This window comes from Neophocaena asiaeorientalis, unplaced genomic scaffold (assembly GCF_003031525.2).
Source record: "Neophocaena asiaeorientalis asiaeorientalis breed wild unplaced genomic scaffold, Neophocaena_asiaeorientalis_V1.1 scaffold233, whole genome shotgun sequence".
NCBI classification, from domain to species: Eukaryota; Metazoa; Chordata; class Mammalia; order Artiodactyla; family Phocoenidae; genus Neophocaena; species Neophocaena asiaeorientalis.
In genome coordinates, this window is record NW_020171811.1 from 211,547 (window position 1) to 225,375 (window position 13,829).

A 13,829-nucleotide genomic window follows, 5' to 3' on the forward strand; every position below is an offset into this window, starting at 1 on the left:
ATGAGAAATTATCAACTTAGAAATTTCCAATTTCCAATTTCCAATTTATGGGTGGCTTTTCAGAGGGTAGAAATAAAAAAATTTGTGGCCCTCCAGATAAAAACGACCAAAATATCCTCTGTTCTCTAAGACTCAGGGAGCCTGTCCATAAGGACAGATATTGCAAGCAGAAAATCCACTGGAAGAAACAAAGTTTCATATTAGCTAAAGATACCTACAGTGTGTATGATTCAGAAAGAAACTGAAGAATCTCTTTGAGTAAAAGTCTCTAAGGATATAGACAGAAGAAGTAGAGAAGACTCTATAAGAGTCCAGATTAACCCCTTTCAAATTATCGTAAATCTTTCTTTTTTATATACACAAAAAGATTAGGTCATGGCAGGTATTAAATCAGCAACATGGTCAACATCAAAGACTCTTTGCCTTTTATGGTCTATTCCTTGTTTCTGTAGCCAAGGCTTATCCTCCTTGCCTCAGAGCAGTTGCAGCCTTGTTAATTACTTGAAGCATCTACAAACTGTACTAGGACCACCTTTAAATCTGATGGTACAACATACAATCACTATTGCTAACTGAAAACACCTCACTTTTTTCTGTTCGTCTTAACTAATGAAATGTGTTGTTTTTTTTTTTTTTGGTATTACCATCCATTGATTTAATACTTTCAATTCAGAAACTCTACTAACTTTATCCACTGAAAAATAATTTCATGATGGTGTTTCTGCAGTTCAAGAAGGGCCATGGCACCTAGTATAAATATTTTGGACACTCTCACACCAATTTATGACTTACTCTTTCTTAAAAAATGTAAAGAGGTAATACTAGGCTGGATACATAATAGCACAACAAATCCTGAATCCAGGTATTTCAACTTTGAGTCCAATGAGTTTACTTGTATAAAAACTATATACAATCCTAAATATGCATATAACACCAAAATTAGCAAACATTAATTGGACATCTGCTGTATGAAAAGTAGGTGCTCTAGACTAAAAAAAGTAAACTACAAAGCTCGTGTTCTTAAGATATTTATAGTTTAGTTAGTGGGATGGGATGTGCACATTCAAATATAAGACCACAAGCTATAGCTCAATAAGTGCCTAGGATTAGGAGGAAGAAGGGAGACATTAAGGGGTGGTGGTGAAGTGCAAGGGCTTTGAGCCTGTGGCCTAGGTTGAAGGCCAGCTCTGCAACTTAAGGATACATGTGACCAAGGACAAGTTTCTTAATTACTTTAAGCCCTGGTGTTTCCTCATCAGTTAAAAAACAGAAAGAAAACAATAAAAAGGAGTAACAACATTACTTATTTTATATAACTATAATGAACATTCATTTGAATCATGTAAGAAACATATTTAGGGCTTCCCTGGTGGCACAGTGGTTGAGAGTCCTCCTGCCAATGCAGGGGACACGGGTTCGTGCCCCGGTCTGGGAAGATCCCACATGCCGCGGAGCGGCTGGGCCCGTGAGCCATGGCCGCTGAGCCTGCGCGTCCGGAGCCTGTGCTCCGCAACGGGAGAGGCCACAACAGTGAGAGGCCCGCGTATCGCAAAAAAAAAAAAAAAAGTGCTCAATAAATTATTACTATGTAGGCCTTCCAGACATTTCATGTACCTACCTGTGGCCATTGGGAGAATCCTGGTCTACACTGCTTACCTAATTCTGTGTAACCAGATGAATATTTTATTCTAATTTCATGTAATTCTCAGATCACCTAAATTGCTCTCCGAACAGAATGTGGGATAAGGCAACTTTCTCAGAGAGAAGGCTTTTCCCTTTCCTCAGCCCTACCAATGTGTCTTTTCCTTTCATTTACAGCCCAAGGAGCCAAACAACAGCTTCTCATTTTCCCAGTGAAATCACAGATTTCTCTGGTATGACTTGGCAGTTGCAGTCATCATAGATATTTGACCAAGGATGTTTTGTTTCAAAGTCACTGAAATCACTATCAAATAATTTTATTCTGTAGAGGAACACTCTTAAATCATGGGAATAAAGGGTCCTTAAATATAATTAAGTAAACTAGTGTAAAATAATTCTTAATTTGCCATATGTAGGCCTAATTTGAATGGGAAATTGTGAGAAACAGGTTTATCCTAATATAATAGCATATTATTATATGCTTTCTCTACTATTATTTTCTAGCAATCTTCAGTTTAACCTTAAAACTGGCATGGACTGATCTCCTCTCAAATAATTACAAATCCACTGAAAAGAACATGAAGAATTGAGTTTCACTCTTATCTCACAAAGAGAATTCAGATCTTTTTTTCCCACTTTTTTTGAGATATAATTGACATATAATACACTGTGTACATTTAAGGTCTGCAACGTGATGCTTCGAGATACCTATATACTGTGAAACGATTAACACAATCAGGTTAGCAAACACCTCCATCACCTCACATAGTTACCATCTGTGTATGTGTGTATGTGGAGAGTCAAATCTATTTCTAAGGTTTAGGGTACTGGTGGGCCTTTAAGTGTATAAAAATGGTTAATAAAAATGTATGGGAGGGCTTCCCTTGTGGGCACAGTGGTTGAGAGTCCGCCTGCCAATGCAGGGGACACGGGTTCGTATCCCGGTCCGGGAAGATCCCACATGTTGCGGAGCGGCTGGGCCCGCAAGCCATGGCCGCTGAGCCTGTGCGTCCGGAGCCTGTGCTCCGCAATGGGAGAGGCCACAACAGTGAGAGACCCGCGTACCGCCAAAAAAAAAATGCTATGGGAGAAAACTGGGATGAATTAATCCAGGAGATGGAGTACTTAATACTGAGAAGATGAAAGAGAAGAGAATAAATGTAATTAGTCCTAAAACATATGCTTAAGAATCTTTCATTCTTGAGCATAGGCTTCTAAGAGAAGGGAATTCAAGTTTGTGTGCAAGAAAATTTTTTTAGGGTTTATTCTTCTTTCTATTACAGGCAAATCTTAATTTACTAACTACCTGTGCATAGAGCTGTACATAGAAATGGTACCCTATCTCTCTGCTACTAGAACCTCCCCTACCATAGGTGTCCTCTGCTGGGGTGTGCCCAGTTGCTAATTCAGTCCCCAAATATCATGTACTTAAGAGTGACCTGGTGAGGGGCTTCCCTGGTGGTGCAGTGGTTAAGAATCCGCCTGTCAATGCAGGGGCCACGGGTTCGAGCCCTGGTCCGGGAAGATTCCACATGCCGTGGAGCAACTAAGCCCGTGTGCCACAACTACTGAGCCTGCGCTCTAGAGCCTGTGAGCCACAACTACTGAGCCCACGTGCCACAACTACTGAAGTCCACATGCCACAACTACTGAAGCCCACGTGCCTAGAGCCCGTGCTCCGCAACAAGAGAAGCTACAGCAATGAGAAGCCCGCACACTGCAACAAAGAGTAGCCCCCGCTAGCCGCAACTAGAGAATGCCCGTGTGCAGCAACAAAGACACAACACAGCCAAAAAAAAAAAAAAAAAAGAATGACCTGGCGAGTACTGATTCCCTGGTCCCAACACAAGGATTTGATTCAGCTCAGAAATCTAACTAATAAGCTCACCAGGTAATTCCAATCTAGATGCTTATAAAATCTTGCTCTGTGTCTATCACCAAGGCTGCAGATCTCATTAAAAGCCATCTCTTCTGTGTTAGCACACAACCTAAATATTGACAGCAGTCTTACCAACCTATCTCAGGGCTCCATGCCTCCATGCTCCAAAGGTCCAGGAATTATTGGATATATTAAAGGCTCTGGCTTAAAGGGACCAGGATTGAGGAATAGGACCAGGATTGAGGAATATTGTGGCTAGTATTTAAACTTACTAGAGATTAAATAGGCTTTTGTAGACTGGCTTATAAAGATACCCACTATACAGAAATACCACTGGGAAATGTACTGACATCTAAAAAATTGGTTCAAGTGAAGCTTGAGAATATACTTCAGTAAATTGGGGAATGTAGTCTATATAATTAGAGGACATGAAATGGTTAAAGAGTAAACTCCTGGGCTGCTATAACCAAAAGGCACATTTAATGACATAAAGGCTTCTTAGAGTCCACTTTCCAGCATATTGGGGAATCCTCTTCAGCTCAGGCCCAACAGCAAACTTACTGTTATCACCGCATTATAGAACAAGTGGAAACCCTCTCCACTACCTCAGCCCAGCAGAGTTGAGAGAACATGAATGACAAGCACACAGAGAGAAAGCTGTAGAGCCATGCAATGGAAAATGAGCCTTTCCCAGTGTAAGAAGTAACTAATGGCTGACCATTTAGCACAGAGCATTAGAGGAAGACAGTCTTGCTTGGTGTTGAAAAACAGTCTGTAAATGAAACAGTTCATTTAAAGTGCACTTCAAATAAGGTCTAACAATCTGAAAAACTCCTAATAAGGATTTTGTAATAAGTAATAAGGATTTCGACACAAGGATGTAATCATCTCACTGTAGAGCTATGTGGGGCCTTATGACCAAGGAAGAAAAATTCATAGACCCAAATAGAGACAAATCTCCTACCACACCTGATGAGATATTTTCACCAGGTCCTTAGAGCAAATTGGAAATTATTACCTAAAGTCCTTGTCAAATATGTATGGGTATTACATGTTTAAATTAATGGAAATGTATTCATTCTCAACCAAACCTCTTGATGTCCTAAGGTAGAGAAGCTAAAGAACCTAGTTATTTTTAAAGAACAGTTATATTAATGAGGTAGCTCCTAGTGGATCATTATACTTAAGATTCAAGTGCTCATAGTGAGCAAAGCAAGTGAGAAAATAAGTAATGTCACTCAGAGAATGCTATATTATGTCTTAATTTGGATTATACTTCTGGAGTGTAGTTTACAGCTGGCTTTTATAGGCTTGCAAGGAAGACATTACAGTTTGAGGAATATTACAAATCAGGTTTGTAAACAAGCTATATAGCATGTTGGTAGCTTGAAACTGGCCACAGTAAAAGTATTTACACCACAGAAATCAGCAAATGCTACAAATCAGACCCACCTCCCCTGCTTCCCTAGCCAGTTGTAAACATTAACCAGCACACCACTGGCTAAACTTAACACTTCAAAATCACTTTTAAACTGAATTCACTTAGCTTTAAGTTCTCTTTTTTAAAATATAGTTTTAAAATACAATTACAGATATTTTGTTTGCTTGGTATAAATTGGCTTTTGGTTTAAGAATCCAGTTAATCTGTTAATTCAGCTATTCATTTCATTGGCTAATTGCCCTCACTTTTGCTGCCTGAGACATATCTTGTTTATTATTTATAATTTCACTCTGTTTCAGAGTTAAGAATTCTTCTATTTTAAGTTCATTAAATTTAGTTTTAGTAAAAATTATTATTTTAAAAATATTATTGCCCCTTACTTCATTTTCTCAGGCAGTATTTAAAATTTCTCCACAATTTTATCCAAATAAATAAAAATATCTTCTCAGATAGGAGAGAGTAGAAAGTGACCTGCTGAAAGAACTGCTGAAATTAATTAAATTTTTATTTAAAAGTTATTTTATTTTGGAATTTTTTCTATGTTTTTTCTAATTTAAATGTGAATTATTTTGCTGATATCTTAAATGTTCTAAGATTTAAGTATATTTGCATTTTATCTTTTAATTTCATGATGTGTAGTATTTTTGTCTTGAATTTGGTTGCTTTAATTTTAAATATTTTTTTTTAAAATAAATTTATTTATTTATTTTTGGCTGTGTTGGGTCTTTGTTGCTGCGCACAGGGCTTTCTCAGTTGTGGCAAGCGGGGGCTACTCTTTGTTGCAGTGTGCGGGCTTCTCGTTGCAGTGGCTTCTCTTGTTGTGGCGCATGGGCTCTAGAGTGCAGGCTCAGTAGTTGTGGCGCACAGGCTTAGTTGCTCCGTGGCATGTGGGATCCTCCCTGACCAGGGATTGAACCTGTGTCCCCTGCATTGGCAGGGGGATTCTTAACCACTGCGTCACCAGGGAAGTCCCTTAAATATTATTAAAGTAGCTTTGGAAGCTACTTTTGCTACTTAACGAGTTTCTCATTTCAATTTCAGATACTTAGATTTTTAAGTCCAAACCTGTTCAGGAGTCACTGTTGACTCATTCAGTCAAAACTTTTTCTTTTCACTGACATTTGTAACGCCAACAGTTTACCAACAAGTAGTGATCTCTTAAAGTTTTTTCTATTGTTTTCAGTTTGTTGTTTTTTGTTAGTTAGTTTAGTTTTGTTTTGTTTTACTGAAGGCCTGTTTGCCTGCCTACCTATCCATCTATCTATCAACAGAGCACTGGTTTTTCTCTTCTGGTTTTAGTTTATCTAGCAAAGTATAAGAAGCAGTGACATCTGCTGGTAAGACTGAAAACTCCTTTCCAGAATTTACTCTGGAGTTACCCAATCTATGTCAATGAGTCCTGAGGTAGCAAGTTCAGAAAAGAGAAAAGTCAAAGCAAATAGCCTAATCACTATACAACACTTCAACTATCAACATGATGAATGATTTCTAAAAAAGACAACAGAGTCTAACGGGTATTGTAAACCACACAGAAGATTGTATGCAGGGACTTATTTCATTCTATGTCAACTCCTCTCCCCACCTGCTTCGCCAGATCTGAGAGGAGAGATTCATACTCCTTGTCACAGCACACCAGCATCTCTCCATGCAAAGGTCCCTTTCTTGTTTTACTTTATCATATTTTTCCCCAGATTCTCACTCCCATTCCTCAACTGTCTGCTCTCAACCACACTTATTCTAACATATATTATTTTGTGTATGTAGAAGTTTTAAAATCACACATAGTATCATGCTATAGAACTCAAACTTTTTCCCTACTTAATTCAGTATTAATTTTAACACTCTACTCATGCCACTCTATACTTTGAGTTCATTGCGTTTGGATGTTGCAAAATATTTCAGAGTATGCTTTTCACCCTATTTTATGTATCTGTTCTTCTGGTGATGGACACCTAAGTTGCCTACAACTTCCTGCTACTACAACTCTATCAGTGCCACAGTGAGTATCCTTATATATTTGCCCTGCTCCACAGAATGGTTGCTCCAATCCGCACTTTAACCAACAGGGCTTGAGTGTTCCCATTTACTCAAATCCTAGCTATCATTTCATATTTATCCCCATGTTCTACTTTTTGCCTATCTAATGAGTATAAAGTGGTATCTCATTGTTTTAATCTTTAACTGATTATCAATAAGACTTAACATCCCTTAGAAAATGTGTTAGCCATTCAGGTTTCCTTTCTGTTAATTGTCTATACATCCATTGCCTAATTTTTTTTATTAAGTTCAGTTTATCATTTGTGAATGGCTTGGGATTTTTTTAAGACCTTCTTTTAGTAAAACTGAGAGGAAGGTACAAAGGTTTGCCATATATATACCACCTGTCCCAACACATGCATAGCCTCTCCCACTATCAACATCACTCGCTAGAATGGTATATATTTTTTTAAGCAAGAATGAACCTACATTGATGTCATAATCGCTCAAAGTCCATAGTTTATCTTAGGGTTCACTCTTAGTGTTGTACATTCTATGGGTTAGGACAAATGTATAATGACATATATCCATCATTATAATATCTTATAGAGTATTTTCACTGCCCCCCAAATCCTCTGTGCTCTGCCTGTTCATTTCTCTGCCCTCATGCTGCACCTTCGTCCCACCCCGAAACCACTGATCTCTTTATTGTCTCTATGGTTTTGCCTCTTCCAGAATATCATATAGTTGGAATCACACAGTGTGTAGTCTTCTCAGATTGATTTCTTTTGTTTAGTAATGCACATTTAAGATTTCTCCATGGCTTTTTGTGGCTGATAGCTCATTTCTTTTGTGTTGAATAACATTCCATCATCTGGATGTACCACAGTTTAAATATCCATTCACTTACTGAAGGACATCTTGGTTGCTTACAAGTTTGGGCAATTATGTGTAAAGCTGCTACAAACATCTGTGTGCAGATTTTATGTGGACATAAGTTTTCAACTCCTTTGGGTAAATACCAAAAACACAATCATTGGATTGTATGGAAAGAGTAGGTTTAGTTTTTTAAGAAATTACCAAACTATCTTTGAAAGTGGCTGTACCATTCGGCATTTCCACCAGAAATTTATGAGAGTTCCTGTTGCCGTACATCCTCATTTGTGGAACATGTGGTGTTGTTAGTGCTCTGAAATTTGGCCATTCTAATAGGTGTGTAGTGGTTCCTTTGCCTATTTTTGATGGGCATCCCAGTCTTATTTGCAAAACTTCCTTGCACATTCTATATATTAATCCCTTGTTGACTTCTGACATTGCCATTACCTTCTACCAATCCAGTTACTTTGCTTATAGAGTCTCCTGATAAATAGAAATACTTTATTCTGATACAGTAATATCCATCAATTTTTTACTACATTTTTTTAGTGGGGGGGGGTCTTAGTGAATAACTGTTTCTTCACCCCAGGTCAGAAGGATATTCTCCAATATTTTATTCTATTAACTTTATAGTTTTAAATTTCATATTTAGTTCTTTAATACAACTGGAGCTCTCTTCCACATATGGTGTTCAGTAGAAATTCAACTTTTTCTTCAAAAGGTGAATTAGTTTTTCCAAACCCCAGCTATTAATCCATCCATTTCCCACTGGTTTATGACATGACCTCTACTGCATACTAGGTTTCTATATATAGAGGGATATTTCTGAACTCTGTTTAGTTTCATCTGTTTTTCTCGTATCTGTGCAGAATCACACCATTTTCATTGCTATGGTTTTCCAGTATGTATTCAATCCCCCAGTTTGGATTTTCTTTTTAAAAACTGACAAATCAAAAGAGAACTTAATTTTTCCATATAAGTTATAGAAAAATGTGTTGAATTTCTCAAAAAATCCTGTTGTAGTTTTAATTGGAATTGCACTGAGTTTATTGGTTAATCTGGGGAAAAATAAATTCTCTACAACATTAAATCATCCTGTCTGGAATCATATTATATCTCTCTGGTTTGTATAAATTTTCCTTTATGATCTTTAATGAAACTTTGAAAATATTTTCTCCATAAAGGTCTTTATATTTTGGATTTTGGTAGTTAACTATCAAAGCTTTTTTTTCTTTTTTCTTTTTTGCTATTGTGAATGGAGAAAGAAACATGACCCTCTTAGTCAGTATACCTGGTTATAATCTTCAGGAAACTCTAATAAGAATTTATCATCATTTTATACCCACTCACCTGAAATGGCTTCAGGAATGTTTCCTCCATTGCCAGCCTGCCATACTCAGTGAAAAGCTACAAGGAAAATCACACACACACACACACACACACACACACACACACACACAGAGAGAGAAAACTTCAGTATCTGCAAAGTTTTACTTCTTGGTTTTCTTCCACTAATTTTTTTCTCTAGCTGTAACATAATACTGTATTATTAAGATTAAAATAATCATTTTAAGTAACTAAGTATTAGATAAAGCAGAGCTACAGTAATTATATATTTTAAAATTAAGGACATAAAGTACATTTTAAAAATGAAGTTTCCATTTTAAAGGTAACACTTTTTATATCTAAAATGTAGGACAATTTTTTTTTGTGGGGAAGATGGGGGACAAAGAAACATGTTAAATGACCTTTCAAAGCAAAACTTTCATAGATTAGACCAGAGAGCTATAAACTAAGTAGGATAATTTACTGTTGTTGCCAGAGGAAATTTAATGCCCCAATGGTCTTGATCATTACAAAGACATACAGGCATTTGGTTTAAGAAGTGAAGAATCAAATACACCAACTTCTTTTATTTTTTTATTGCTCCCAATTGAGAGGTACCATATCATTTTGTGTTGCCAGAAATGTAAGGTTTTGGAGAACATAGACTTGAGGGGGTGATTGTGATTGGGCCTCTGGTGAGAGTTCTGTCCAGACTGGCCAAGTGGATTTCCCCATATGTACACAGGAAATGCCGCTTCATCACACGAGAGTACCAAGCCACAGAGGCTTCTCAGAGCTGGGGAAGGATGCCGACACAGAGGATTCCCCTCCTTTGCCCCTTTAGAATAGCCCCCAAAGTACCACACTGCCTCCCCTGTGAAAACTATGGAAATCTAGAAAGCAAATGGTAATAACTAGGCATCTGATTAGAGTGATTAAATGAAAGTCTAGAATATGTCTTAAAGGTAGCAGGTCCAGGGATTAGAATCATTACTCATTCTCATTAGAATCATTTACTAACATAATTTGAATTCACAATCTTTTTTGAGGAAGGATGAGGTGTTGTCATTTACAGGAAAATTTTTAAATGATCTCAAAAACTATCACTTAATATCAAAGCCTCAAATCAGTCCTTTTTTAGAAATCCTAAACTGGTATTGAACAGTGCCATGTCATTAACTTGGAAAGCAACTGGCTAGGTTATGACACATGCCTAAAGAAGCCATTGCACTCATTCTAGGAAACATCTAACAATTTGGCATATTGTCTATTGGTCATAAATGGTCAGTGTGATGTACTAGAAACATATTTGGGAGTAATGCTAGATGTGAACTCCAAATGATATTTCCACTCTCACGGATCACCCTGCATTATCATCCTTTGTTATTTGTTAAACTGCACAGGGCTCTTATTGGCAAGATAAAATAATACATTGAAAGCAAAATTTTCTATAAAAAATGCAGAGGAAAACTATCAGAGAAACAATAGGCTTTTCTATGTAGCCAAGAATAACATGAATTGAAAAAGAGTAGACAGAGGTGCGAACTACCTTTAGGAAACATCTAATCTTCTACTTATTTGAGATTTAAATGCTGCTTGGAGAGTGGAAGAAGCACCGAGTCCAATCAGATGATCAAATTTCTATTCCCACTCTGCCACTTACTAGCCACGAGTTTAGGCAAGTCATTTTTTTTTTCAGAAAAAAATTTCTCATCCATAAAATATTAAAGATAAATTAGGTGTCACTGAGATCTTTTTCAGATCTAAAATAGAATTCAATGAGTAATCATCAGGTAGTCCCCCATAGTTCTTAGCTATAAAGTGGCCCACAGGAAAAAAAATCTGGCATACAACTGACATCACACTAACAATTATTAAATCCCTGACCATAGGACTTCAACTTCACATTCTGGGTCATTTTTAAACCAAAGGTTCTTTCTCCACTCTAATTTGCCATATATTTTTCCATATACAGGGTTGACAACAAATAGCTTTACTGAAACAAAGGACTTTGAAAACTGAATTAGAAAGAATATAATCATACAGGGCTAGAACTAGAAACCTGGAAATGGGACAACCTCCATTTGGTTATGTTTTTAAATCTTTCTGACTGTTATGTTTTCCAAGTACAAAAAGACCCCCCAAAATCCTAAAGTTCTGCTGTACATGCCCAAAAGATTACTAGATATACAAAAGAGACTGTATATATTGTTACCTGAAGGTGCTGAAGATCATCCTCCTGCACATTTTGAGATAAGTTATATACCTTGATTAAGAAATAAAGTCAAAATGAGAGAATAATTAGCAGCATACTAAGCACTTATTTTGTTATTCTCTATTTTTTGAAATATCAATTTCATAAAATCAAACTCTCTCACATATATTTATAAGACCTTGAGAGAGGAGTAAAGAAAGCCTGAGAGACAATAAATAATGTACAATGATCATAAAATTTTTCCAGAAATACAGTAGCTACCTGATTTGGAGACAGAACATTAAAATTATTTTATGAACCTAATTCAACAATTAGTAATAAAATAATCATTCTTACAAGCATATGGAAATAATAATAATCTAGATCTTAATAACCCATATATAAAATTTTGTCTTGAAAAATTATGTTGGCTTCTTTACAATCAATTATTTAAGTCTATAGAAAGCTCCATCACATGGAAGTTAAGTTCTGAATATCATGCTTACATCCTCAAACATATGCATTATTGCTTCACGAACAGATCACAGCATTAAGGTGAAATTCTTTTTTTCTAAGGAGGAGGATTAATATCAGTAACTTCAAAGAAAAGTTAATGATGTTTATATGTTTATGTACTGATACAAACAGTATACTTTGTGTACTTATTTAAATAACAGACCACTTCCCAGATAACAAAAAATAGTCATTACAAAGGACTTAGAGTTTTCAGCAAAAATATCTAATGTCTCCAGGAAAAATATAAATAGTAAATAATAAATATTTAAAAGGCAAAATCAATCTGGTTTTAATTGACTTGTGTAAATTGCACATACTGTTGACTATGAAGAAGTTAGATATTAAGTTGGTATTTTAAAGGCTAATTAAATTAAGAAGTATATTTTTAAAAGTTAGTCTTACACCTACATTAATGAATAGATCAACCAGACAGAGAATCAATAAGGAAACACTGGACTTAAACAATACATTAGATCAGATTGACTTAATAGATATATAAAGATCATTCCATCAAAAAGCAGCAGAATACACATACTTCACAAGTGAACATGGAACATTCCCTAGGACAGATTATATGTTAGGTCACAAAACAAATATTAATAAATTCAAAGAAGAATGAAATCATACCAAGCAGCTTCTCCAACCACAATGGTATGAGACTTGAAATCAATCACAAGGGAAAAAAACGGGGAAAAACCCACAAAAATGCTGAGATTAAACAATGTGCTACTGAATAACCAGTGGACCATCAAAGAAATCAAAGAAGAAATTTTAAAAAACATAAAGATAAATGAAAGCAGAAATACAACATACCAACATCTATGAGATGTGGCAAAAATGCTTCTGAGAAGGAAGTTCATAGCAATATAGGCCTACCTCAAAAAAACAAGAAAAATCCTGAATAAACAATCTAACTTTACACCTAAAAAGACTAGAAAAAAGAACAAACAAAGCCCAAAGTTAGTAGAAGGAAGGAAATAATAAGGATCAGAGCAGAAATAAATAAAATAGAGACTAAAACAAAAAATAGAAAACATCAATGAAACTAAGAGGTAGTTGAAAAAATAAAATCAACAAGTCATTAGCTAGACTAACCAAGAGAAAAAGAGAGAGGGCTCAAATAAATAAAATCAGAAATGAAAGAGGAGAAATTACTACTGATACCACAGAAATACAAAAGATCATAAGAGACCACTATGAACAGTTATATGCCAACAAATTGGACAATCTATAAGAAATGGATAAATTTCTAGAAACATGCAATCTTCCAAGACTGAATCATGAAGAAAAAAAAGTCTGAATAAACTGATTATTAATAAGGGATTGAAACAGGAGTCAAAAATCTCCCAACATGCAAAAGCCCAGGACCAGATGGCTTCATTGGCAAATTCTATAATACAGTCAAAGAAGATTTAATACCTAGCTTTCTAAAAATATTCCAAAAAATTGAAGAGGAGGAAAATCTTCCAAACACTTTACGAAGCCAGCATTATCCTGCCACCAAAACCAGAGAAGGACACCACAAAAAAGGAAACTACAGGCCAATATCCCTGATGAATATAGGTACAAAAATCCTCAACAAAATATCAGCAAACTGAATCCAACAATACATTAAAAGGGTCATACACCATAACTACGTGGGATTTATTCCAGGGATGCAATGATGATTTAACATCCACAAATCATTCAACACAACACATTACATTGAGAAAATGAAGGTTAAAAATCATATGATCATCTCAATAGATGCAGAAAAAGCATCTGACAAAATTCTTCCATTTATGATAAAAAATGGAAGGAAATGTATGTTGAGGAAATGTACCTCAACATAACAAAGGCTATATATGACAAACCCAGAGCTAACATCATACTCAAGGCAAAAGGCTGAAAGTTTTTTCTCTAAGATCAGGAACAAAACAAGGATGCCCACTCTTGCCACTGTTATTCAACATTGTGTTTGAAGTCCTAGCTACAGCAAT

General features: G+C 35.9%; 1 protein-coding gene across 1 annotated transcript in view; it reads right to left on the minus strand.

Annotated features, from left to right (window-relative positions):
• The window catches only part of ATL1 (atlastin GTPase 1), an 85,225-nt gene that overhangs the window by 19,618 nt on the left and 51,778 nt on the right, over positions 1-13,829 (minus strand). The window contains exons 6-7 of the mRNA XM_024731825.1: positions 11,356-11,406; positions 9,165-9,221 (exon numbers count right to left, since the gene is read on the minus strand). Of these exons, the coding sequence (XP_024587593.1) occupies positions 9,165-9,221; positions 11,356-11,406 (108 nt within the window). The remainder of the gene's footprint in view (positions 1-9,164; positions 9,222-11,355; positions 11,407-13,829) is intronic.